General features: G+C 46.1%; 1 protein-coding gene across 1 annotated transcript in view; it reads left to right on the top strand.

Moving 5' to 3' along the window:
- PKD2L1 (polycystin 2 like 1, transient receptor potential cation channel) overlaps positions 1-27304 on the top strand; it is a 52068-nt gene extending 24764 nt beyond the window's left edge. The window contains 14 exon segments of the mRNA XM_049790411.1: positions 10895-11022; positions 12148-12401; positions 13783-14007; positions 14150-14378; positions 15218-15388; positions 15527-15708; positions 16043-16163; positions 16899-16997; positions 17184-17305; positions 22237-22363; positions 23766-23884; positions 24199-24322; positions 24575-24744; positions 27127-27304. Coding sequence (XP_049646368.1) covers positions 10895-11022; positions 12148-12401; positions 13783-14007; positions 14150-14378; positions 15218-15388; positions 15527-15708; positions 16043-16163; positions 16899-16997; positions 17184-17305; positions 22237-22363; positions 23766-23884; positions 24199-24322; positions 24575-24744; positions 27127-27304 — 2249 coding nt within the window.
- Positions 27305-27311: the final 7 nt, after the last annotated feature.

Raw genomic sequence — 27311 nt, 5'->3', positions numbered from 1 at the left:
TGAAATGGAGAAGGGTAATGGGAAGCAGATAGGTGGCATATTCAGAAGTCTCTGAAGCAGGTGAGCCAGTTAGACAAGTCGGTTATTTGTGGAAAAGTACAGAGATGATCTCTATTACCCAACTGGAAATGAGTGGGTTGGAGTGGGGAGAGGGAGACACTAGGAAAGAACAACTTATTTTCAGCCTTATTTTGCCACACTGATTCTGTCTTGTTCATGGTTTTGGGAAATTTTCCTGGTCTAGGAGAAGATGCCCCAAAAGGTGGGGAGTTTGTTTAAAACCTCTCTCAATCTGAGGGCCATTGGAGAGCACTGTGAGAGAGCCTTGATTCTTCAGTACTGGTCTGACTCAGTTGCTATCTTCTTGGCAACTCTGAGAGAAAAGTGAGATTCTACTGTAACAGCTTAAGGCAGTGGCTCTAGTATCTGTACCATCAACATTACCTGGGAACTTAATAGAAATGCAAATTGTTGAACCCCATCCAGGTCTACAGCCATCTAAGTGTCACCAGTCCCTTTCAGGGAATTCTGATGCATACTAAGGTTTCCATATCGATGGGCTTATAAAGGGAGAGAGGGAGAAATAGATACTGGACTCATCACCCCATCAAGCAATACTGGGCCTCATCTGTCCTGCTTTTGGGTTCAAATTATTGCAATCTTAAAACTTTATTTCCATCTGAAATTTTGGATTTTGTTGGTTTGTTTTAGGGGTTTGGGGCTATACTTGGCAGTGCTCAGGGGCTCTGTGCTCAGGATTTATTCCTGGTTCTGTGCTCTTGGATCACTTCTGGCAGCAAGAACTCAGTTGATCTATGTGTTGTCGGGACTTGAACTTGAATTAGCTTCATGTAAGGCAAATACATTATCTACTTGCTATACTATTTCTGTGGCTCCTCTTCTGATGTTCTGAATAGATGATTTATTTGGGAGAGTTCTATTAGTGTCACATCCACTCCCCTCTTATTGTGTAAGGGTTAACTGGATGACTAAGCTTGTTTCTCATGTCAGCTAAGGACTGACTTCTCTTACTTAAGACTTAGATGAAGTCGTTGTTCTGATCTTTGGACTAAGGAATGTTCCGGATTCTTTCCAACAGCTACTAAATGGAACTCTTTAATTATTCTTGTGACATTACTGTTATGAGCCAATATGGAATCAATACTTTATTCAGGATTTGAAAACACCATGAAAATTATTTACTTATTTTATTCGACCTCTTAAAATTTCAAAATTTTATCCATTTTTGGTTTAATCCAACAAACACAGGAATCTATTACATGTAACATACTGTGCTAAATAAAGTGTGGTCCTTGTTCATGATGGTCACATAATGGGGTGATTGCAACCACTTGTCGAGCACTTATTGTACTGAAAGTATCAGAACAGCAATGTATTTAGTCATCACATTTTATAAGAAATGTATCATTTGGGGCCGGCGAGGTGGCGCTAGAGGTAAGGTGTCTGCCTTGCAAGCGCTAGCCAAGGAAAGATCGAGACTGCGGTTCGATCCCCTGGCATCCCATATGGTCCCCCCAAGCCAGGGGCAATTTCTGAGCTCTTAGCCAGGAGTAACCCCTGAGCATCAAACAGGTGTGGCCCGAAAAAACAAAAACAAACAAACAAACAAACAAAAAGAAATGTATCATTTTATCAATTTATTTGATAAGAAACTCAGAGTCTGTCTATATAGAAAGAATCAAGCTGGGGTTTGTACCTTGCTTGTTTCCAGAGCCCATGCTTTCTACAATAGTAAGTTAATTCTGGAATGTAGCTGGATTTTTTTGTTTGTTTTTGTTTTTGATTTTGTGCTACACCTAATGGTGCTAAGGAGTTACTTCCATTACTTCCTAGCTCTGTGATTAAAAATCACTCCTGGTAGGCTCGGGGACCAAGTGGGATACTGGGAATAGAACCCAGGTCAACCACATATAGGCAAATGCCCTACCAGCTGTAAATATGCTCAGAGTGCACTCTCGACTTTGTGCTCAGGAACAGTACTAAGGGGACAATCTCGGGTTTTGGGGATTGAACCCAGATTGACTGTATGCAATGCAGGTGCCTTAATTGCTGTTCCATCTCTCCAGTCTCTGAGATTTAAGTGTTTTGAAGGTAAAAACTAATGCCATTTTTTTTTTTTTTTGGTTTTTGGGCCACACCCAGCACTGCTCAGGGGTTACTCCTGGCTGTCTGCTCAGAAATAGCTCCTGACAGGCATGGGGGACCATATGGGACACCGGGATTCGAACCAACCACGTTTGGTCCTGGATCGACTGCTTGCAAGGCAAACGCCGCTGTGCTATTTCTCCGGGCCCCTAATGACATTTTTCTTTTTCTTTTTCTTTTTTTTTGTTTTTTGGGCCACACCCGGCGATGCTCAGGGGTTACTCCTGGCTATGTGCTCAGAAGTTGCTCCTGGCTTGGGGGACCATATGGGACACCGGGATTTGAACCAACCACCTTTGGTCTTGGATCGGATGCTTGCAAGGCAAACACCGCTGTTATCTCTCCGGGCCCTAATGACATTTTTCAATGTGTTTTGCATATGGCAGACTTTGAGTAATGTTTGCTTAATAATAACATTTGTCTTTAGAATAATACTGATATTATATATTATATAATCTACTGAGATAAATATATTAGATAAATAATACATAGGTAAATAATGTGATTTACTTAATATCAATAGTATCAATTTGATGTAGTCTCATAGTTGGCTTTCTCAGACTGTTTGGGGAAAGAGATCAAAATACACAGTGAGATGCATTTGGTACAGATGTAAGAATTAATAAAGGGTGGGGCCGGGTAGGTGGCGCTGGAGGTAAGGTGTCTGCCTTGCAAGCGCTAGCCAAGGAAGGACCGCGGTTCGATCCCCCGGCGTCCCATATGGTCCCCCCAAGCCAGGGGCGATTTCTGAGCACATAGCCAGGAGTAACCCTTGAGCGTCAAACGGGTGTGGCCCCCCCCCAAAAAAAAGAATTAATAAAGGGGGCCGGAGAGATAGCATGGAGGTAAGGCTTTTGCCTTTCATGCAGAAGGTCATTGGTTCAAATCCCGGTGTATCATATGGTCCCCCGTGCCTGCCAGGGGCGATTTCTGAGCATGGAGCCAGGAGTAACCCCTGAGCGTTGCCGGGTGTGACCCAAAAATAAAAAAAAAAATAATAAAGGGGGGGCCGGAGAGATAGCATGGAGGTAAGGCGTTTGCCTTTCATGCAGGAGGTCATCGGTTCGAATCCCGGCGCCCCATATGGTCCCCTGTGCCTGCCAGGAGCAATTTCTGAGCCTGGAGCCAGGAATAACCCCTGAGCACTGCCAGGTGTGACCCAAAAACCAAAAAAAAAAAAAAAATAATAATAAAGGATCTGGGATATAATTGAGATGAACACACCACACAAAAGAATAAGGAAGAATTGATGTTTGGATAGGGAAAAGGTACTTAGTAGCTCGAGACCTGAGTTTACATCCTAATTTCTTAGGATTTTTGTTTGTTGGTTCATTTTGTTCTGAGCCACATTTGGTGGTGCTCAAGACTTACTCCTGGCTCTGTGCTCAGGAATTCCTTTTGGTAGTATTTGGGGGACCATATGGGGTGCCAGCAATTGAACCCAGATCTGTGTGTGCAAGATAAGTCCTCTTTCCACTGCACTGTCTCTCTATTTTTTTTTAGGTTTTTAAGGTAGCTCCTTATTTTCTTTTCTGTACATATGTCCTTCAATTAAAGTGTTACAGGAAAAAAAGTGTTAAAGAAAGTTAAGAGTTGGAGAGATAATATAGGAGGTAAGGTACCTGACTTGCATGCAATCACCAGATACAAGCGTGGATTATTCCAGGCACCACATATGGGCCCCCTAACACTGCCAAAAATGTTCCCTGAGCACAGAGCCAACAGTAACCCCTGACCATCACCAAGTGCAGCTCCCAAAACAAAGAACTAGTGCTGAATTTTTAGTTTAAAAAGTACTTGACATGGAAAATTAATTTTCTCCACAGAGTACATAATATTCACTGTCTTGAAATAGTCATAGATGTTATACCACGATGAAGAGTTGATGTCCAATTCAAAGCAATGTTAATTCTCGACTGTTAGTTAACTCAGAGCAGGAAAATTAAGGAGGAAAAAAGCACCACCTAGTGGTTATTCATGGGTAACAACTTAGTCTTGAGAACAACCGCTTTCTGTGTCAATCAGGCTCTAGGCGGAAAAAAGTTTGAGATCTGTAAAAGTTGAGCTTGAATCTTCCAGATATTAAGGACAGGTCATGAAATATTTGATTTAGAAATGAAGTTGGGGGAAAGAGAACTCAACAGAATAAGCATGTGCAAAACATGCTTTGTATGTGGGAGACCTGGATTTAAAACTGGGCACTGTTTTAAAGAACTGTCAGAAGCAACAGAGCCAAGAATATCACCAGAAGACCACATAGTGTGACCAAATTTACAAAGAAGTAAAGTTAGGGCCAGAGAGCTAGCTTAGCTTTAAACATGCTTGTGTGCATGTTCCCTGAGCATCTCCAGACTTCCCTGGAAGTACTGTAGCCATGTGTGACCCTCAAACACACACACACACACACACACACACACACACACACACACACTTAATAGCCTTAATAGAGTGGAAAAGGGAAATTGGACATAATAACGCTTCATTTTCTGGAAAATATGATGTTGCCAGTCTCATCTGACTTCTGTTGAGGTTTTCTTATTCTTTGCCCCCCCCACTTTCCTAACCATGGGTGAGCTCCTGTCCACTCTAAATCACTTCTTTTCCAGACAAGATACTGGCCAAAAACAGTCCCAAGATCGGGAAAATTCTTTTCTGGTGATGGGGTGGGACGGGATCACACCCAGAGGTATTCAGTAAGACTTACTCCTGGCTCTGTGCCCAAGGGTTACTCCTGGTAGGGCTCTGGGACCATGTGCAATGCCAGGAATGAAACCTGGGTTGGCTTCCTACTCATTTTACTATGTACCTGGCTCCAATCTGGAAGACTCTTTTTTTTTTGTTTGTTTGTTTGTTTGTTTTGTTTTTGGGCCACACCCGGTGGTGCTCAGGGGTTACTCCTGGCTGTCTGCTCAGAAATAGCTCCTGGCAGGCACGGGGGACCATATGGGACACCGGGATTCGAACCAACCACCTTGGGTCCTGGATCGGCTGCTTGCAAGGCAAACGCCACTGTGCTATCTCTCCAGGCCCCTGGAAGATTCTTTTTTATTTGTTTTTTTCCTTTTGTTTTGGGGCTTACTCATCATTGTGTGCTCAAGGATCACTCCTGTGGTCTTAGAAGACCAAGTGGGGTTCCTGGGGTTGTCGCATGTAAGATAAATGTCTTACCTCCTGTACTATCACTTTAGGCCCAGTGAGGCCAATCTAGAAAGTTCTTAAAGGGGATTTTTTATAAGAGAATTAGAAGGGCCTACATAAAAAATGTAATGTAATTACAGAAAAATTGACAGAATGATACAAAAAATTTTTACGTACACTTCACCCAGATTCTCAAAGTTTTTCTTTGATTTTGGTTCATACCCCATTGTGATCAGGTCTGAGTACTGGGTCTGTGCTTAGGGATCACTCCTGGTAGATTCAGGGGACTATATGGGGTACTGGGAATCAAACTCTGATGCTAATATTTCACAAATTTTAACATGTTTACTTTTCTTTGATTATTTTCTTTTTTTGGGGGGAGGGCACACCGGTGACACTCAGGGGATACTCCTGGCTCTACGCTCAGAAATTGCTCCTTTGGGGGATTATATGGGACACTTGTGTATCGAACCGTGATCCGTCCTAGGTCCGTCCTAGGTCGGCCCCATGCAAGGCAAACGCCCTGCTGTTATGCCACAGCTCCAGCCCCTCTTTGATTATTTTCTTTATTTTTCTGTGTCTCTTTCTTTGTTTCCAACTTCTATATTCTGCCTCTGTCAATCTGTGTCTCTCTCTATGTACACACACACACACACACACACACACACACACACCTGTTTGTGAGTAAATTGCAAACAAATTTCTTGTTATTCATGAATACTGTGCATCTTCAACTCTGATTTGGGGGGTGGCTCGCTGAAGATCAAAACCAGGTCCTTGGGCATTTAGTCTTTAGTGCAAAAGACAAAATAATATGGTTCATATTCAGTCAGAACTGATGGCATCTGTCACATTTACATTTTTTTTATTTTGTTTGTTTTTTGAGGGCCACACCCAGCGACACTCAGGGGTTACTCCTGGCTCTGAGCTCAGAAATCACTCCTAGCAGGCTCGAGGACCTTATGGAATGCCAGGGTGTTGTAAAAATATAAAATAGAGAGAGTCCTAGTGTTGGGGAGAGGTCTTTCTCAGCACGGTGCCTGTAGCCCCTTGGCCAGCGGGTCTGAAAGTTGCAGGATAACAGCATAGAGATTCACAAATAGTCGAATGAAGTTTCAGGAGACAGCTTTATTACTTGGTCCTTACCACGATGTGCATTTCTCCACAGGGCTTCTAACTAAGCCTTTCATGCAGCCTGTTTCCTGCTGCCCTCCATGATCCCTTGCTGCCTTTCTCGTTCTTCCCCTCCCCCAAGACATCTATATTTCCAACCAAAGACCTCTCCCAGTTGTGGATGGGTCTGGTCATATAGTTGATATTAGCATATGGAATTGGGGGAACGGTAACAACGGGGATTGAACCCAGCTCTGTTATGATCAGCCGCATGTACAAGGCAAACTCTCTACTGTTGTGCTATCACTCCAGCCTCTACACTTCTTATTTCTTTAGTCTGTATTAAAAGAAAACCTTTTATGGGGGCCGAAGTGATAGTACAATGGGTAAGGCACTTATCTTGCCTATGGCTGACTCAGGCTCAATTCCCAGCATCCTATATGTTTTCTGAGTAACACCAAGTAGTTCCTGAGAGCAGAGCCAGAAAGAAGCCCTGAGCATAACTAGTTATGCCTTCCCACCAAAGAGCTATCTTTTTAGGGTTTTATTTGGGAGGGGGGACTCATTCAGTGCTCAGAGCTTACTCTGGCTCTGTGCTTGGGGGTCACACCTGGCAATGGTTAGGAGAAGCATATGAGATGCCAGAGACTGAATCAGGTTGACTGCATGCTACACCCAGCAGTTCTCAGGGCTTCCTCATTGCTCTGTACTTAGGGGTCAGTCCTGGCAGTACTCATAGGATCAGATGGGGTCCTGGAGATTGAACCTAGGTTACCCATATGCAAGGGAAGTACCCTGTCTTCTGTGCTATTGCTTTGGCTCCTGTCCTTCAGTTTAGATATCTGGTGTTTCCTTTTTTTTAATTTGTACTAAAGAAATTAAATTTGCAAAGAAATTAGGTTGCATCCTCAGAAGATCATATCAGAAGAACCTATTGTTTTTTATAGCATTTCAAGTGATGTTAACTTGGTTCCCTTGTTAAGATGGTGTCTTCTATTTTCAAAATAAAAATGTTTTTTCTCGGGCTCGGAGAGATAGCACAGCGGCGTTTGCCTTGCAAGCAGCGATCCAGGACCAAAGGTGGTTGGTTCGAATCCTGGTGTCCCATATGGTCCCCTGGGCCTGCAGGAGCTATTTCTGAGCAGACAGCCAGGAGTAACCCCTGAGCAACGCTGGGTGTGGCCCAAAAACCAAAAACCAAAACAAAACAAAACAAAACAAAAACCCAACCCCCCCCCAAAAAAAACAAAAAAAAAGTTTTTTTTCTGTAATTAATACTTACTTCGTGTGGAAATAATTTAAAATTATTCTATTATTCATCAATCTCTCACCTAATAGTTTTATTTATTTATTTATTTATTTACTTACTTACTTACTTACTTACTTACTTTTTGGTGCTCAGTGGTGCTCAGGAGTTACTCCTACTTTGCACTCAGAGGTCATTGCTGGTGGTGCTTGGGGGGGACCAAGTGGGATGCCAAGCATAGAACCCAGGTCAGCCTCATGCAAGGCAAATTCTTTTTTTTTTTTTTTTTTTGGTTTTTGGGTCACACCCGACAGCGCTCAGATGGTACTCCTGGCTCCGCGCTCAGAAATTGCTCCTGGCAGGCTCGGGGGACCATATGGGATGCCAGGATTTGAACCAACGTCCTTCTTTATGAAAGGCAAATGCCTTACTTCCATGCTATCTCTCCGGCCCTTGTTTTTTTTTGGGGGGTCACACCTGGCTGCACTCAGAGTTTACTCCTGGCTCTATGCTCAGAAATCGCTCCTGGCAGGCTTGGGGGACCGTATGGGATGCCGAGATTCGAACCACTGTCCTTCTGCATGCAAGGCAGACGCCTTACCTCCATGCTATCTTTTCGGCCCCTCAAGGCAAATTCTATATATGAAGACATCCAAGAAATAATTAAGTTTAGCTAGAGAGCTCATAGTTGGTGAAGAGTGGAGGAAAGAGATGATTTTTAAGGGCTGTTGATTTGAATTACCTGAATGCAGGCATTAGCAAAGATGCCTCTTCCCTTCACACACCCCTTTTGAGCTGTAAAGACCCACTTGGTTAGCATTAGATAGGTACTTTTGTCTGTTACCAACATCTGCCCTTCCTCTCATGTATAAGGAAACAGAGATGCTTGAGGCTCCTGGCTAGTCATAAGTGAGCTATTGTCCCTTTAAGGGTGAAGTCAGTTACAGAAGGCCCGGCCTAGCCCCCTTTGGGGGGGGGTTGGGGTTCACACCCGGCAGTGCTCAGAAATCGCCCCTGGCAGGCTCAGGGGACCATATGGAATGCCAGGATTCTAACCAACGTCTTTCTTCATGCAAGACAAATGCCTTACCACCATGCTATCTCTCTGGCCCCTGGACCCCACCCCTTGTAACTGTTTACCAGACTCTGGGCTCCTGCTGCCTTTTGCTGAACCTCTCCTACTGATCCAGGCCTAACAGCAACACCATATTGATTGACACTGAATAATAAATATCATACGTGGATGACAGTCAGGGGGGAGGGGCAGTCCCCAAGACTGAGAACCCTCTGATTGGTTTTTGGACCACACCTGGCAGCACTCAGATTATACTCCTGGCTCTGCACTCAGAAATTACTCCTGGCAGACTCCAGGACCATATAGGATGCTGGGGATCAAACTCGCATTGGCCGCTTACAAGGCAAATGTCCTACCTACTGTGCTATCACTCCTGCCCTGTTGGCTCCATAAACAAAACAAAGCTAAATCGAGGGACTATTTATTAAATCTTTTATTATTTTTGATTTGGGGGCCACATCTATCTGTACTCTGGGATGACTCCTGGCTCTGTACCCAAGAATCATTCCTGGTAGGCTTGGGGAACCATATGGAATGCTGAAGATTTAACCTGAGTCAGCCACACACAAGGCAAATACCATACCTGCTGTACTATTGCTCTAGCTCCTATTAACAAATCTTACATGCTTCACATTTTGCCTTTCAAGTTGTTTCCTAGTAACTGTGTGTATTATAATACTTAAGGAAGATTTATGTTATCCAGGCAAAAACCAGGTCTATTCAGAGCTAGATATCTGCTGAGTTCTTCCCTTAAAAGACAATCACAGGGACCAGAGAGATAGCATGGAGGTAAGGTGTTTGCCTTTCATGCAGAAGGATGGTGGTTCGAATCCCGGCATCCCATATGGTCCCTCGTGCCTGCCAGGGGCGATTCCTGAGCATAGAGCCAGGAGTAACCCCTGAGCGCTGCCGGGTGTGACCCAAAAACCAAAAAAAAAAAAAAAAAGACAATCACAGTGATTCAATTAAAATAGTTATTTATTAATTAAAATAAATAGGGGCAGGAGCACAGTAGGTAACACAGATAACACAGCAGGTAGGGCATTTGCCTTGTATGGGGCACCAGGACCAACCTGGGTTCAATGGGACCATCCTATATGATTCCCTCAAGCCAGCCAGGAGTGATTTCTGAGCACAGAGCCAGGATTAACCCCTGAGCACTGCCAGGTATGGCCCCAAAATAAATAAAATAAAATAAATAAAATTTTGCCAGAGAGAGCACAGCAGTAGGGTGTTTGCCTTGTACTCGGCCAACCCAGGATGCACCTGGGTTCGATTCCTGGCATCCCTATGGTCCCCCAGGACCTCCCAGGAGAGATTTTTGGGAATAGAGCCAGGAGTAACCCCTGAACGCCACTGGATGTGGCTCCAAAACAAAAAATTAAAAAAATTAATTAAAATAAAATAAAATAAATAAAAGTTTATAAAAAGAAGAAAAGAAAATATTTGAGTATGTGACATTTAGCCCTAACTCCCATCCCACCAAAAATGACAACTATGTTGGAACCAGAAATATAATACAGAGATAAGGTATTTGCCTTGCATGTGACTCATGCCGGCTCAATACCAGGCACAGCATATGGTGCCCTAAGTCCCACCAGGAATAATCCCTGAGCACAGAACCAGGAGTAAGTCTTGAGCACTGCTGAGTGTGGCCCAGAAACAAAAAAGACAACTATGCCCATCTATGTGTACCACAGCAGGGTCACGTCTTTTACTGCCTTCCATGACTGCAGTTATTGATACCAGGACTAAATCAATGAATGTCTATTATCATGTATTTGTTTGGGCCTTAGAGTATGGAATGAGAGGCCACTTTCCTGGTGGCATAAATAAAGGATATATATCTGGTGGAGAATATAGAAGTATCTTGAGTCTGAGAGACAAGTCAGACTAAGAAGTAAAAAGTGAATTTTCAGAATTTCATCCCTAAGTGGAATTTATCTTTCTGAGGTGAGTATGGAAGACAAGAAGAGACATAGTGGCTTCAGTGCTTCCCTAATGTGTCCACTGGTTTCCCCAAGGCCACCATGAACCTTTTAAGACATCTCTGGGGTGGACCTGATGGGCCCTCTCAGTCTTAGGCTGTCTTGCCTCTTCTGAAAAATGCAGCTAGGACCAGTCAGTAGGACACAGCTTCTTGGGTTGGTTTCTAGTGACCTACGGAATGACAAGCTCCAGTGCCTACTACTACACCAAAGTGATGTCCGAGCTCTTCCTACACAGCTCTTCCCACAGTGGAGTCTCCTTCCATGACATCAGCAGCATGGCGGACTTCTGGAATGTGAGTATGGTGTCTCCTGGCCTCTCCACTCTCCTCTCTATGGCCACATGCCAGGCTTCGGGAATGTCAGATTGTGGATCTGGCCACATGCAGAGTGCAGATGGGTCTGGGATGAAAGAGGCAGGTGAAGCTGGATGAGGGAGTTGAACTCACAAACTCGATAGTTTTGGAGTCAGAGGTGATGCTGAAGGTCAAAGTGCATTCATTGTCTTGATTTGTGTCAGGGCCTTCTGAGTAAAGCTGAGGATCATAACTGGTGAATCTCAGTCAACTAGTCAAATGGTTGGAAGGCTGGGAGCTGAGACAGTGTTCAAGGTTCTCTGGGGCCACACCCAGCTCAGCTTCTGGCTTTCCTAGTGGTGTGGTGAGCTTGAGGGGGGTGGGTGGGTCGTATGGTACTAGGCTCAGGCACATGCAGGGTAAGTGCTTAACCCCTGCATGTTCTCCCCAGCCTGTAAAAATGCTTTGAAAATAAGAAGTCAGGGGGCCGGAGCAATAGCACAGCGGTGTTTGCCTTGCAAGCAGCTGAACCAGGACCTAAGGTGGTTGGTTCGAATTCCGGTGTCCCATATGGTCCCCCGTGCCTGCCAGGAGCTATTTCTGAGCAGACAGCCAGGAGTAACCCCTGAGCGCCACAGGGTGTGACCCAAAAAACAAAACAAAACAAAACAAAACAAAAAAGAGTGACTGCTGAATGTAGAGCCAGGAGTAATCCCTGAGCACCGGGCGGGTATGACCCCAAAACAAAACAAAATAAAACAAAACAAAAAAATGAAAATAAGAAGTCAGGTCGCGGCCCGGAGAGATAGCGCAGCGGCGTTTGCCTTGCAAGCAGCCGATCCAGAACCAAAGGTGGTTGGTTCGAATCCCGGTGTCCCATATGGTCCCCCGAGCCTGCCAGGAGCTATTTCTGAACAGACAGCCAGGAGTAACCCCTGAGCACCGCCAGGTGTGGCCCCCCCCCAAAAAAAAAAAAAGTCAGGTCGCATTGGATCAAAATTTAATCAAGGTGGATGGGTCAAGGAGGCATCCCACAGAAGCAGAGCCGGATGGGTTCCAGGGAAGACAGGACAGTCTAAGGACAGGGAAGAGTCTAGGGCAGGCCCCAGCCAGGCTGTGGTCCAGTTTGCACAGGGCCCATTACTGGACAGTTTGTACTGGACCAAATGGTACAACAACCAGAGTCTGGGGCGAGGCCCCCACTCGTTCATCTACTACGAGAACCTGCTACTGGGGGCGCCCAGGCTGCGGCAGCTGAGGGTCCGCAATGACTCCTGCATGGTGCCCGAGGACTTCCGCCAGGACATCCAGAGCTGCTACGCCATCTATGCCCCTGACAAGGAGGAGCAACTGGCCTACGGGCCCCTCAATGGCACAGCGTGAGTACCGCACCCTGCAGGCAACTACGGCCATTGTGGCCCAAAGATCCTGGGGACACTGGGGTGCACTGGGAGCCACATCTCTGAGCCCCAACTGGACTTTCTGGAGACAGGACACTGACCTTGCCTCGCTGACTCTGCACACAGTGCTCAGCCATGTCCTCATGGGTCAAGAAGTTGCATGAAGTATTGCTGTGGCCACAAGACTCAAGGCTGGTAGAGTCTTCCTGTGTGGCCAATAGGAGCAGGAGGGAGCTGGATGAAGAATTAGAGAGAAAGGGTCTCGACAGACTAAAGGAGAAGAAAAGACAGGCCCAGGGAGGAAAGTTTATGAACAGAACAGAAAATGCAAGGGTCACAACCCCAAGAGCAGAAAGGGTCTTTTCTAGATGGTTAAGGACAAACGCTTTTCTGCTGGGGACTACTCAGTGGTTAGAGGGTTTGTCACTCCTTGTTGCAGAGACACTGCAAAAATTAGAAGATTCAGGGGCCGCAGAGAAAGCACAGCTGTAGGTCCTTTGCTTTGCATACAGCCTACCTGGAACAGACCCAGATTTGATTCCTAGCACCCCATATGGCCCCCCTGAGCCTGCCAAGTGCAATTTCTGAGCTCAGAACCAGGAATAACCCCGGTGTGCCACCTGGTGTGCCCCCCCCCCAAATTAGAAGATTGGAGCCAGACAGTGGCGCAGCGGTGGGGCATTTGCCTTGCATGCGCCTGACCTAGGATGGACCTTGGTTCGACACACCTTCCCCTGCATCCCATATGGTCCCCTGAGCCAGGAGCGATTTCTGAGCGCATAGCCAAGAAAACCCCCTGAGCATCATAGGGTGTGGCCCAAAAAGAAAAAAGAAAAAAAAAAGAAAGAAAAGATTTACACTGGAACTTCAGTTCAACCCACTTAGGAAATTTTGGATGGAGTTTGGGGATCACACCTAGAAGTACTCAGGGTTTTCTTTGATTCTATGTTCAGGAATCACTCTACACAGTGAGTGATTCATACTATACGCATGGTGAATCACACCATACACAGTGCTGAAATTGAACCTGGGAGGGTGTGTGGAAGACAAATGCCCAACCCGCTATCTTATAGCTCTGACCCCTTAGTGCAGCCATATCAGGAATGTAAAGTCTCTCATACATGCCCACATGCCTAAGTCTTCGATCCCTCATCTGAAAACTGTGGATAATTTCTCCCCTTCTTTCTCCAATAGTCTCAGTCAAATCCATCAGTGCCAGCCAGATACATGATATCTGAGACGTAGCTATAAGGTGTGTGAAATCACAAAGCCCAGAGAATCATGGAATCCTTTGCTTTGAGACCTTTGCTTTGGCCACACGAGTTCTCACCTCCCACTCAAACTACTTCTCTTGTGGCAGGTGGATGTACCACTCCCCAGAGGAACTGGGGGGCTCCTCCCACTGGGGTCACCTCACAAGCTACAGTGGCGGTGGCTACTACCTGGACCTTCCCGAATCCCGACAGGCCAGTGCAGAGGCCCTTCGAGACCTTCAAGAGAACCTGTGGCTGGACAGGGGCACACGAGTGGTCTTCATCGACTTCTCTGTTTATAATGCCAACATCAATCTTTTCTGTGTTCTGAGGTGGGCCTGTCTTCCTATTTTGCCTCCCTCAATCCCTCCGGATCGCCTTCTGTGTGAGAGCCTTTCTAAACAATGGGGCCCCCTGGCAGATTGGGAGGAGGGGGTCCAGCCCAACCCCTAAACAGCTGCCCTCCTCTTTTAGGCTGGTGGTGGAGTTTCCGGCCACAGGCGGGGCCATTCCATCATGGCAGATCCGCACTGTGAAACTGATCCGCTATGTCAGCAGCTGGGACTTCTTTACTGTGAGCTGTGAGATCTTGTTTTGTATCTTCATCTTCTACTATGTGGTGGAGGAGATCCTGGAGCTCTATATCCACCGACTTCGCTACTTCAGCCGCATCTGGAACATACTGGACCTGTTAATCATCTTGGTAAGGGACAGTTCTCCTGGATGTGGGAAGGGATCCACCCACTAAGGGCTCTAAAATCCTCCTTTTGGATTCCCAAGTCCTCATGATAGCTTTTGGTCAAATCACTGTAAGAGCTTCCACAGCAAGAGGGCCTTGCTTTTCCCTGTCTCCTTCATTCCCTCTCCCTCTGACCCATGATTCAGGCCCTATAGTGGCTAGGACCACCAGAGTCATATCTGGTAGTGCTCAGGACCTCCAGGGAATACGAGGTGAGTCCTGAGGGTTCCAGGGATACCCCCATCTGTGTTTGGGAGGTCATGTGGTACATAGTATGCACCCTAACCCCTATACTACTTCCCTGGGTCTTGTTCCTTTCTTTATGTACTTGATGCTCTGCTCCTGTCTCTGCCTTTATGGCCTGTTTCTTTGGAATATCTATCTTTTCTCCTCTACTAAAATTGATTTGTCTTGGGACCAGAGAGATCCATCAGTGTGTAGGGTATTTGTCTTATATGTGCTGACCATATCCTATATGGTTGCCAAGTCTTCCAGGAATAATTTCTGAGTGCAGAGAAACTCCTGTGCACTGTGGGTGTGACCCAGAAACAAGCCAAAACAACTATGTCTTTCCTATTAAAGTTGGAACTAGTGGAGAAAATTACTCTGTTCCAGTTCTTTATGGTTTCTTAGATGTTATATATTTACCTGGGACCCATAGGGCTACTTCTTTCTGGTTCCATTTGAATGGAGGTAGTCAGCCATTCAGCAGGGAAGAATTCCCCCAGTCCATCTTATCTGCGGGACCACATTGATGGGAGGTCCTCAAGTGCCCTTGATGCCTTTGACCCCTGTGCCAACAGCTTTCCATCATGGCTGTGGGTTTCCACATATTTCGAACCCTTGAGGTGAATCGGCTGATGGAGAAGCTCATGCAGCAACCAAACACCTATGCAGACTTTGAGTTTCTTGCCTTCTGGCAGACTCAATACAACAACATGAGTGCAGTCAATCTCTTCTTTGCCTGGATCAAGGTACTCTGGGATTCCTCACCCTTTTAGTACTTAACTCTCATTTGCCTCTTCTTTGGCCACTCCTGGGGCTTCCAGGAATAAATTATTCAGACATTTTCTTCTCTTCTTTCATTATTCTGTTTAACATGTCCCTTCCAGGTATTCAAATACATCAGCTTCAACAAAACCATGACCCAGCTGTCCTCCACGCTGATGCGCTGTGCCAAGGACATCTTGGGCTTTGCAGTCATGTTCTTCATAGTTTTTTTTGCCTATGCCCAACTTGGCTACCTGATATTTGGGACCCAAGTGGAAAATTTTAGCACTTTCATCAAGTGCATGTGGGTAACCTTCCTTCTTTACTCCTCTCTGATCCCTCACCCTTCAGTTCCATGGGTATAGAATCCTTGGGACAAGTCAGGTGCATGCACATATACCTGTACTTAAAGTACATATTCTGTACTTAAAGCATCAGGGTAGATCTAGAAGGCTTGGCGTATGTGTTCAGATTTCTTTGCTCCTCACTCCGTCTTTATCAAATGGGTTTGGGGAGGTACAAAAAAGAGTGCACCTGTTTGATGAACAGCAGAGTTTAGGAAAATGAGATGGGGATATTAGATTGGAGTTGAGATTATGTTTCAAGTCTGGATGAAGCCCCAGATCCTCTGTTTTCAGTTTCACTCAGTTCAGGATCATCCTTGGGGACTTTGACTATAATGCTATTGACAATGCCAACCGCATCCTGGGACCTGCCTACTTTGTCACCTACGTCTTCTTTGTCTTCTTTGTGCTCTTGGTAAGAGTCCCTCTGAAGGACAGAGATTTGGGGGTACAGGGTGGAAATGCAAAGTGGGATGTCTCCACTGCCATGTTCTGCACTCAACATTATGAAAGATTTTTCAGACTAAGGATGGCAAATGGGAATGGGGCTCTCCAGGGTCACACTGGCAGGCAATATGCAGAGAAATATGAAGATTCCCTTACTAAAATCAAATGCCCTTCCTTCAAGGAGGAAAAGTATTTCATGAGATGTAGCCATATGGGAAAGCTTCAGTCCTTATTACTGAATTCTCCCCTTCCTCTGGGGGGGGGGGTCTCTAGATATTTCTACCACCACTGATTTTTGTGTGTTCTTATTGCATCAGCCACAAAAGATTAGGATTTCATGTTTGATAAAAAAAAAAAAAAGGTCAATAGCAAATGTCTTGGGAAGATAATAAAAGGACTACAATTATACGCTCACCAAGAAAAATTCCTGGCTAGTAGACCCTTTGTTGGAACAGATTTGTGTCCTATATTGGGATACTTTTGTGGGGGTCAGGCCACTGTAGCAATTATGTGAATATAGCCTGATAAACATGATCTGTTAATAGGGTGTTCCGGTTGTACTCAACATCCCTGAGATATGTGGAACAGTTGAAGGCAGAGCTAGGAAATGAAGTGTTTTAGGCCTGGGACCTTAATAGAGTTGGGGGCTCTGAGTTTTCAGTGGGTATGGGGTAAGCACCCTTGTTCCCGCTTTATCCTCCAGAATATGTTCCTGGCAATCATCAATGACACTTACTCAGAGGTAAAGGAGGAGTTGGCTGGGCAGAAGGATGAACTACAGCTTTCTGACCTCCTGAAGCAGGTGACAATGAACTTCAGGGTTGCATCTCCACATTTGGGCCTGAGGCTCTGGGTCTTGTTCTGTTCCTGGCTGCTGTGGGGGCCTGTGGCCTTGCTATAATGTACCCCCTGCAGCTTGGCAGTCTGCTGGTGGGGGTGATGGGTGTGGTGCTGGGGTAACTGCTGCCTGTTTCCTTTACCCTCACAGGCCTATAAGAAAGCACGCCTGAGGCTGCAGCTGAGGAAGGAACAGGTGGCAGCTGTGCAGCAGGCTCTTCAGGGTGGAGAACAGGAGACCAGGTGAGAGGATTTCATCAACACCTTGAGGGAGCAAGTAGCCAGAGATCCATTCTTCCCTGACACCCATCCAAAAGTTTAACCCTTGCCAGGAATGTGGCTCACATGTAGGAGACCCTGGGCTTGATATCTAGCACCAGAAAACAAAGCAAAAAAATCCTTCACCATGAACCAGATATCCTTTACCCTACGTCTCCTGTTTTTGGTTTCTGGATTTCAAGTGTTGGCTTTGATCTTGGTCTAGAAGTTCCAGCCTTCAGAATTATGTGCTTAGTTAAAAAAAATTTTAGGGGCCGGAGAGATAGCATGGAGGTAGGGTGTTTGCCTTACATCCAGAAGGACGGTGGTTTAAATCCCGGCGTCCCATATGGTCCCTTGAGCCTGCCAGGAGCGATTTCTTAGCATAGAGCCAGGAGTAACCCCTGAGTGCTGCCGGGTGTGACCCAAAAACCAAAAAAAAAAAAAAAAAAAAATTCTAACCATTTACCCTAACTTTTGGGACCCAATTGCACTAGCATAAACATAAATTTTTCTAGTCACTATAGTCAATCCTTACTTTCACAGAATTCTCTACTTGATTTCAAGGTTCTCAGAAACATTGGATTATCCCCTTAGTCATTTTCCCTGTTTTCCAGTTAAACTTACAAATAAACATTAAACAAAATACACCACCCACTGTGGGCCAGGCAGTGAAGTGAATAGGGAGCACAATGAAATGAGACAGTCTTTGTCCTTTAGAAATTCATAGGCATGTAAGCAATTATACTGAAATGTGGAACAAATTCAACAACAAAGTGACTTGAAGAGAGGGCACAAAGGGCAACGGGGTAACAGATTCTATGTTTGAGCCACAGGGAAAGCTTTCTGGAGAAGGTCATGCTTGAATAGGGTTTTAGAGGATGAATAGCTGACACGTGGAGAAGCAGAGAAAGGCCTTCCCAGGAAAAGATCAAAGACCTTGCAAAGGCTGCTGAAATCCAGCGGGGGTGGGGTGGGGTGAAGGGAAGTTAGGATTAAAGTATTGCTAATTTATCAGATAAAACATGGGTTGTGGCAGGAGACAGAGCCCAAGAATTGAGCAAGGGCCATAGTGGGAAAGATGTCAACCACCCCCACTTCTCCCAGGAACAAGGAGTTCAGGAAGGGGTTTAAGCCTGGGAGGTTCTATTTAAACCTGCATCTCAGAAAGATCAATGCCTCCACTTGAACTAAGGGGGATGGATTTTGGAGGTAGGACGTAAAAAAGATACGGGAGGTAAGGTGAGCTGGTGAGGGCAGGCTACTAAAGACAAGATTTTCCAGAATTCCTATAGGAGAGCGCAAGGTCCTGAACCCAGCAGCAAGTATCAGGGAAGAAAGATAGTCAAGTGATTTGGGGGATCAGAGGGATAGGACTGTGTGACTGTTACATTGGTAAAGGGGGGGTGTTCTTTTTTTATAACTGAAACCCAACTACATGTACTTTGGGTTTTATTTTTTTGTTTGTTTGTTTTTTGTTTTTGGGTCACACTCAGCAGCGCTCAGGGGTTTTTCCTGGCTCTATGCTCAGAAATCGCTCTTGGCAGGCTTGGGGGACCATATGGGATGCCGGGATTCGAACCACCATCCTTCTGCATGCAAGGCAAATGCCCTACCTCCATGCTATATCTCTGGCCCCACAAACATGTACTTTGTAATCACAGTGCTTAAGTAAAGATATTATTTAAAAATAAATAAAAGAGTCTGGTGGGAAGGCATTTGCTTGACCAGAGTGGACCTGGGTTCAAACCCTAGCACCCCATATGGTCTCTCACACCAGCCAGGAGTAATTACTGAATGCAGAGACAGGAGTAACCCCAGAGCATCACTGGGTATGGCCCAAAACCAAACAAAAAAATGTATTGGGGTGGGGCCGGAGTAATAGCACAGCAGTAGGGCTTTTGCCTTGCATGCTGCCCACCCAGAACGAACCCGGGTGATCTCCAGCATCCCATATGGTCCTCTGAGCCAGCCAGGAGCTATTTCTGAGTGCAGAGCCAGGTGTAAACCCTGACCACTGCCAGGTGTGGCCAAAAAACAAAAACAAACAAAAAAAATTTTTTTTTGGTTTTTGGGCCACACCCGGCGGTGCTCGGGGGTTACTCCTGGCTGTCTGCTCAGAAATAGCTCCTGGCAGGCATGGGGAACCATATGGGACACCGGGATTTGAACCAACCACCTTAGGTCCTGGATCTGCTGCTTGCAAGGCAAACACCGCTGTGCTATCTCTCCGGGCCCTTTTTTTCATTTTTTGGCAAAAAAATTTTTTTATTGGGGAAATTTCTTGGGAGGGAAACTGCTCAGCTTTGGAGAGCCTGGCTTTTTCATTTCTCTGTTAGAAAGTAGGATTCCTGCCACAGTATGTGTAGTGTTAAATAATTAATGATGGTGCTGGATGGAGATGGATGGAGGGACCTTTCTCTGCCATCCCAGGCCACGTGGATCTGCAACCCCCTTCAGCCGATGGGTCTGAAGGTTCATGAAAGTGATGGGTAGAAATCTCACTCACGGTCAGGCTTCAGGAAGTATCAGTTTTATTCATACCCTATCCACCACATGTGGCCTATATCATAACCAATTAAGCATTCAGCCATTCTTAGCTAGCCCTGAGTCTTAACTCCTTTCAGCCATCCTCCCTTTGACCTCCATTCTGGCAAAAGACCAAAAGGCCTAATCCCCTGGGTCAAAGGCCTTAAATAACCTTCCAAGACCATTCCCCGGAATGGGAGGGGTTTTGCAGGTAAGGTTACACGTAATATCTGGTTCCCAAGACCCCTCCCAGAAATGGGCGGGTCTCAGGTAGATACACCTAAATCCAGGGTGGAGTTACATCTCCTCCTTCTCTGAAATATAGAAGAAGCTTTTGTAATTCTGACTCCACCTCTAGCCAAAGGTGGTTAATATTTTCATAGCAACAACGTGATAAAGTGAAAATTAACATACGAGCCCTTTTCAAAAACGTAACATTTCTGCAAAATATACCATGCACCTGTAACTTAAAATTTTCTTAATGCTTTTTTACCAAGCACTATCCTGGAAATTTCATGTTCCTATACTTTTAACCTATTTGGGGGGAACTTTCTGTTTCTATTAACCTTCCCTAAACACAAGTACTACAGCATAAATGCATAACATACATTTTAAAAACAGGCTCAATACATAAAAACACACAGTAGAACATTATACCAATGGAAACATTAACTATGGAAAACAATAAAGCACAATAAATTATAAAGAAAATGACTTAAGACAAAGTTAGATGCAGGCAAATAGAAATCAGATATTTTAGTTGGGCTAAGCTGTTATTACTCCCCCTTTTTTTAATTTTTTTACACTACTACCTAATTTTTCCCCTTACCAACACCAATTGTAAAATTCCTTCACCTAAAACCAAATGTCCAGATGATTAATTTGTCCCACGCTGTTCTCACCACGTGGTTTACTTCCATAGTCCCAGACCCTGCAGCTGGTCTGCTGGCACTGTTTCACCTTTCTGATTCGGAGGGCAGATCCCAGTCTCGTCACTTTGGGCCGGATTAGGCGCTTTTCACTGCTTTTCGGCCACAGGGCCAGAGTTCTTGGCTGATTGCAGCTGCCTTTTCTCCCCTTCGGGCAGCACTTTGCAAGCAGGTCCCACTGCCACAGCTCCTGTGGCTTTTCGGCCACAGCTTTTTACAAGGGGCTTTTGGATATTCAGAGTTCTAAGTGATTTAAACTAAAAGTCCAGTCCAAAATTTTCAAAGTCGAAATCCAAATTCACACCGAAGGTTGTTCTCATAAAATCAGTCCACTTTCAATACAGTCTTTTTTTCTCCTCCATTTCCAATCTAGGCTTTTAATTAGTCTTTGAGGAGGCTGAGGTTTTTGTTTATTGTAACAAAGTTTAAGTCCTGGGCCTAGGATGGATGTGATGCAAGCTTCCATCACCTTTGTTTCAATGGCCTTTGAGCCCCCAGATGGGGTGTCGGCCATCTTTGAAAATCGTGGCATGTGGCCCAGGGTTTTGGGCTCAGTCCATCTGAAAAGAGCCAAAATGAAACTGAAAAGCAGAAATCTCACCATCATCGCTGTTTTCTTGGGTCCAGGGTTTACATCCAAGTTCCAGGCGCCAGTTGTTACAGTATGGAGTAAGAGTGGGAAGCCCAGCATGGTTTACACACAGTCATGGTTAGGTCAGAGTCAGTTTTTGTGAGGGGGGAGGAAGAGATAAAGAGAGAGACAGAGACAGAGACAGAGAGAGAGAGACCAAGAGGCAAAGAGAGAGAGTGACAGAGAGGCAGAGTGAGTGACAGAGGAGCAGAGAGAGAGACAGACAGACAGACAGACAGACAGACAGACATAACAGTGGGTAAAGTGTATGCGCCTTGCTCAGGTCCTGGTCAGATTCCATCTTGCCCAGATTTCCTCCCTGGCTCCTCAGAAAGACCCCACTAGGAGTGATCCCTTAGCACAGAGCCAGGAGAAAGCCCTGACCACCTTTGGGTATAGCCCAAACAGTGACAACAAAACAATCAAGAAGTCAATTTGTGGGGCCAGAGTGCTAGCACAGTAGTAGGGCATTTGCTTTGCAAGCAGCTGACCCAGGATGGACACGGTTCGATTCCTGAATGCCATATGGCCCTGGTCCCACCCCCCAGCCAGGAGGGATTTCTGAGCGATGTGCCAGGAGTAACCCCTGAACACCATCAGGTGTGGCCCCCCCCCCAAAAAAAACAAAAAACAAAAACAAACCAAAAAGAAGTCAGAGGACGGAGAGATAGCATGGAGGTAAGGTGTTTGCCTTGCTTGCTGAAGGTTGGTGGTTCGAATCCCGGCATCTGATATGGTCCTGAGACTGCCAGGAGCGATTTCTGAGCATAGAGTCAGGAGTAACCCCTGAGCGCTGCTGGGTGTGACACACAGCCCCCAAGAAAAAAGAAGTCAGTTTGTCATTCTGTTCTCCTCAGAGTGGGACAAGCAGAGCAAGAAATCATGGAGCTCACAGGTGCCTTCAGCAGGTTGGAGCAGGATGGGAATTGTATTTTGGATGAGAAGGAGCAGGAACAGATTCGAAAGGACCTGGAAAGGTGGCAGGTGAGCCTGGCTGCTTGGTGCAGAGGTGCTGGAAGATCTCAGCCCTGACACTGTTAGGGGTGCAGAGGTGCTGGAAGATCTCAGCCCTGACACTGTTAGGGGTGCAGAGGTGCTGGAAGATCTCAGCCCTGACACTGTTAGGAGAACAGAGGCTCCAAACTCCTCATATGCCAACACGCTGGGAGCTTTGGAGCAGCTGGGGAGATCACCCAAGTGGCAAAGCACATGCCTAGCAGGTGTGATGCCATGAGCTCAATCTCTGGCACTGAATAGCCCACTGAGCACTGCTAAAGTGACCCTGGTGTTTCCCAAGCACCAAAGGGCCAGATGGGTAGCCCCTATTAATAAATTATGTTTTTAATCTTTTTACACAGCCACACAGACAGAACTTTAGGGTTGAATTCAAATCCATTCACTAGGCTTTGCTTTTTGTTTGTTTGGGGGCCACACCTGATGGCCCTCAGGGGTTATTCCTGGCTCTGAGCTCAGCAAATACTCCTGGGGAACCCCAGTCTTTCCCCCCCCCCCCCGCCCCCGCTTCAAACTATGGGTCACATTTGGCTTTATTCAGAACTTACTCCTGGCATAGTGTTCAGGGATCACTCCCAGCAGGTTTCAGCATAGCAAGAGCCTCCTCCCATTATATCTGTATAGCCCCTTACACATCAGAGCATTTTAAAACCAACCCCATCAAGTGATTCCAAAGGAAAGCCAAAGTTGAGAATGCAAACCCAGCTGGGACAATGAGGGGGAGGATAACCCACTACTTTCTAACAATCTTCTCTGAGTATGTTCCTGGTACTTTCGAGCTCTTATCCTTCGCAGCCCCTCCTATGCCAGCTCCATCCCTACTCAGTATATCCAGTAGTGTCCAGTATGGTCAAGGCTGTGAAGAGACACTGTGCCCAGAATTCTGACACTGTCTCTTCTCTCCCAAACTGAGAAAGTTTCTAGTGAAACTTATTCATCAAGTCTTCAAGAAACTCATTCCTTCCTTTCCTCCTTTCTCATTTCTTCCTTCCCTTCCCTTCTCTTCCCATCCCTTCCCTTCCCTTCCCTTCCCTCCTTTTTTAGTCATACATGCTGTGATGGGGGCTACTATTGACCCAGTGCTTCAAGTCATCCGAGCTGTGCTTAGAAGACCAGGCAATAAATCCAACCTAGGTCCCCCACATACAAAACATATGCTCCAGTCATTTGAACTATGTGCCTGACCTTAGTTTGTTTCTAATGGGAGAAAGTTCCTTCCCAGAGGCCAGCCCCACCACTCTGACCCTATTGGCCTAAGTTGGAGAGAGACCTTGGTTCGAGAAATCAGAAAAGCAGATGATAGAACCAGAGCTGCTGGTGGGGGAGGAGGGGTCAGTCATCTTTCTGACTCTAACCTCTCTTGCCTGAGCAGGTGGCCCTCAAAGCTGAAACTGAGAACCTGGGCCGCTCCATTGTGAGTAGCCAAGCAGGTGAGTTGGGCCCAGAGGTTTCCAGAGTGAGTGGCTGCATTTCTGAAGAAGAATTCTACTCGTAAGTACAAAGACCCAACTGTCTTTCTCTTCCCTGGGTTTCTTTCTACGACCTTCTAACCCCCTGTCCCAGACCAGCCTGGGTACCACCTCTGTCCCCATCCCTTAATTCTCCCTACAAATCTGGGCCTTACTTCCAAATCCCCCAGAACCATACACTGTTGTCCTATCTACCCCCTAGCTACTCAGATATGCTCTCTCTCTCTCTCTCTCTCTCTCTCTCTCTCTCTCTCTCTCTCTCTCTCTCTCTCTCTCTCTCTCTCTCTCTCTCTCAGACATGATTCTGTCACTCCATCTCTCCCAAATCTCATGCAGGCTCATCAGGAGAGTTCTGCAGTTGGAGGCCATTCTGGAAAAAGTTGTGTCCCAGGTTAATGCTGTATGCTCAAGGCTGCAGATAGTGGACAGAAAGGGGCAGCTGGCTCTGTCTCCAGCCACAGTGAGTGGCCCTACATAGGGTCTTCTTGGTTCCCCAAAGTTAAACTCTCCCTCTTCTTCACTGAATAGGAGATGCGCAGGGTGGTGGATTTTCCAAGATTGTTACAATAATTGATATAATGGAGGAAGTGTAGGGTGGAGAGAGGCTGGTGATGCTGGCCTGAGAATGTCTGGGACAGGGAAAAGCAGATGCAATGAAAGAATGGCCCAACATAGACTCTTTCAAGTGGCCTTCCTCCTTTTCTTCCAACAGAGAGACCAAGGAGATATTTTGGAGCACTTCCAAGCACCTCCAGCTGGATCTGCAGCCTCCTGGGCAGCACTGAGGGAGCAGGATGGTGGTGGAGGGGTCCTAGAGGGGCAAACGCTTGTCTCCTCGATCACAACTTCCCCAAAAGCCCCCTCAGCACTTGACTTCCGCTTGTAGGTGGTGTCCCCACCTTCCTGCACTGGCTTTTGAGCTAAGTGTGTCTGGTGAAGCTGGGTACTATGCTTGGTTTTTATTTGTTTGATTTTGGTTTGGGGTCAGACCCTGCAGTGCTCTGGGATTACTACTAGATAGCACTCAGGAATCACATCTGGCTGGCTTGCGGGCCTATATGGGGGTCAAACTTGCACCGGCCATGTGCAAGGCTAGAGCCATACCTGATATACTATCTCTTTGACCCTGGTAATCATGCTTGGGCTTGTGATTCAGTGCCTCTGTGTGCAGTCACTCAGCTCTGTGTCACTCTGGAAAATAGCATTTCCTGCTGGGTCTTTCAGTGGTGATGATTTAGAAAGAAACAGTAACCAACTGAACAAGGGAAGAGAAGTGACTTTTCCCAAGAACCTGGAATAGTTGTGATGTAAAAAAGAAAAAATAGGCAAGAAGAGGCTGGAGAGATAGCATGGAGGTAAGGCGTTTTCCTTTCATGCAGAAGGATGGTGGTTCAAATCCCGGCATCCCATATGGTCCCCCGAGCCTGCCAGGAGAAATTTCTGAGCTTGGAGTCAGGAGTAACCCCTGAGCACTGCCGGGTGTGACCCAAAAACCAAAAACCCAAAAAAAAAAAAAAAAAAAAAAGAAGGCAAGAAAATATATTTCAGATATAGATGTCTTCCTGCTTGCTGCTGACCTGTCCTTCTTGCTTCTAGAGATCTGCTGGCACCTAGGAGTTTACTCTCTTTCTTCAAAGAGTTTTCTAGAAGAAGATAGGAGAGATTTGAATGGAGAATTTTCTTATGTGGGTGATTGTAAATTGCAGGGAAGTTGAATTGTCCCTTCCCTAATCCTCAAAACAAATCCAGGATAGACTACTTCCAATCATGCCACAGAATCCTAGCTGTAACCCAGGAGTTCATGGGCAAGGCAATTTAGACATGTGGATTAAAATGTACGGGGCTCTGATTTTTCCATAGGACAGTGTGGTTTTATTTACTTGGTGATTATCAAATAAAAAAATCCTTTTTAAACCCAGGGTTTTACATCTGCTTTGAGCATAGGGGCAAGAAGGGAGACAAGACCTAAGTGTCATTCTTGTGTCTGGACTGAGGAAGAGAGAACTGGCAGAGAACTGTAGAATGAGTACCACCAGGTGTGCACTCCTTCCCCTGATAAAAAAAAAAAAAGTGGTTACTCCTGGCTCTGCATTCAGGAATTACTTCTGCCAGTACTTGGGGGATTTTATGGGATACTAGAGATGGAACCCAGAGAATGGTTATGTACAAGGCAAAAGTAGGGTTTTGTTCTCCTTCTTCTGCATCTCACCTACCACAGACACCCCCCACACACACACACAGCAGAATCTCCTAGTCTCTCTTGCTTTCCTGTCTCTCCTACTGTATCCACTCCCTCCAGTAGTACAACCAGAACTCCCCCTACTTCAAAACCCTTTCCCAGAGCTCAAGTTCATTTTCACTCCTTCACTCTCTTGCTGTCCTTCCCTCAGAACACTGGAAGAGTGAGTTAGAGCGGAGATTTCTGCTCAAGGGCCAACTCCCGAAGGTTTCCCAAATTTTGGATAAGACCACTTATCCAAAATTATGGGTCCAGGCTAGAGCACACTGAAGGGTTGGGGTACAAGCTTTATTTTATGAGGGACACATCCCACAGTGTTCAAGGCTTACTCCTGGCTCTGCACTCAGGGATCATTCCTATTGGGGGCACCAGGGACCCTATGTATTTCTGGGAATCAAACTCAGGCTAGCTTCGCAGAGAAACATCCTATCAGCTGCACAACCTCTTCAGCTCTGTGGTGTTCAAGCTCTGCACACATAAACCGGCACCCCCAGCACCACCACTTGGTCTCTTGAGGACAACCTGGAGCGAAACCATGCCACTAGGCCCAAATAGCAAGTCCCTGAGCACCTCTGGGTGTGGTTCCCAAAATCAAAACTAAAACCAGTCATGGGTTCTCTTCTCAGTCTTTTGGCGACTTTGGAGTCTCTGAGGGTGCCCAGTGATCGGTCTGATTAAACGAGGGAACCCTCCACGTCAAAAGAGGGAAATGGATCCACTAGTTGCTTTTCCAGTGGATCCACTAGTTGCTTCTCCAATGGATCACTAGTTGCTTTTCCAATGGATCTATTAGTTACTTTTCCAATGAGTCCACTAGTTGCTTTTCCAATGGATCCATTAATTACTTTTCCAATGGATCCACTAGTTGCTTTTCCAATGAATCCACTAGTTGCTTTTCCAATGGATCCATGAGTTACTTTTCCAATGGATCCACTAGTTGCTTTTCCAATGGATCTACTAGTTGCTTCTCCTAGGGCGCATTTCAGTTGGACGTTCAAAGCAAGCTAACACCGTGTGTGTCCCAGGCCGCAGCCTTTAGAGCTCGAGGCGGAGGTGGTTTGCAGGGCGAAAGGCTCCAGTGGAGAAGGGCGGGCTGGGGAGCAACTGAGACAAGAGCTCCCTCGCGCAGAACCCGGAAGCCGGAACCAAGGGGGCGGAGAACCCGGGCGGAAAAGGAGCCGGACCGGCGCGCATGCGCAGTAGCATCCCG

The sequence above is a fragment of the Suncus etruscus genome, chromosome 17 (genome assembly GCF_024139225.1).
Source record: "Suncus etruscus isolate mSunEtr1 chromosome 17, mSunEtr1.pri.cur, whole genome shotgun sequence".
Classification (NCBI taxonomy): Eukaryota; Metazoa; Chordata; class Mammalia; order Eulipotyphla; family Soricidae; genus Suncus; species Suncus etruscus.
Note: the sequence above shows the minus strand (reverse complement) of the source record. Positions and strands in the feature narration are given on the sequence as shown.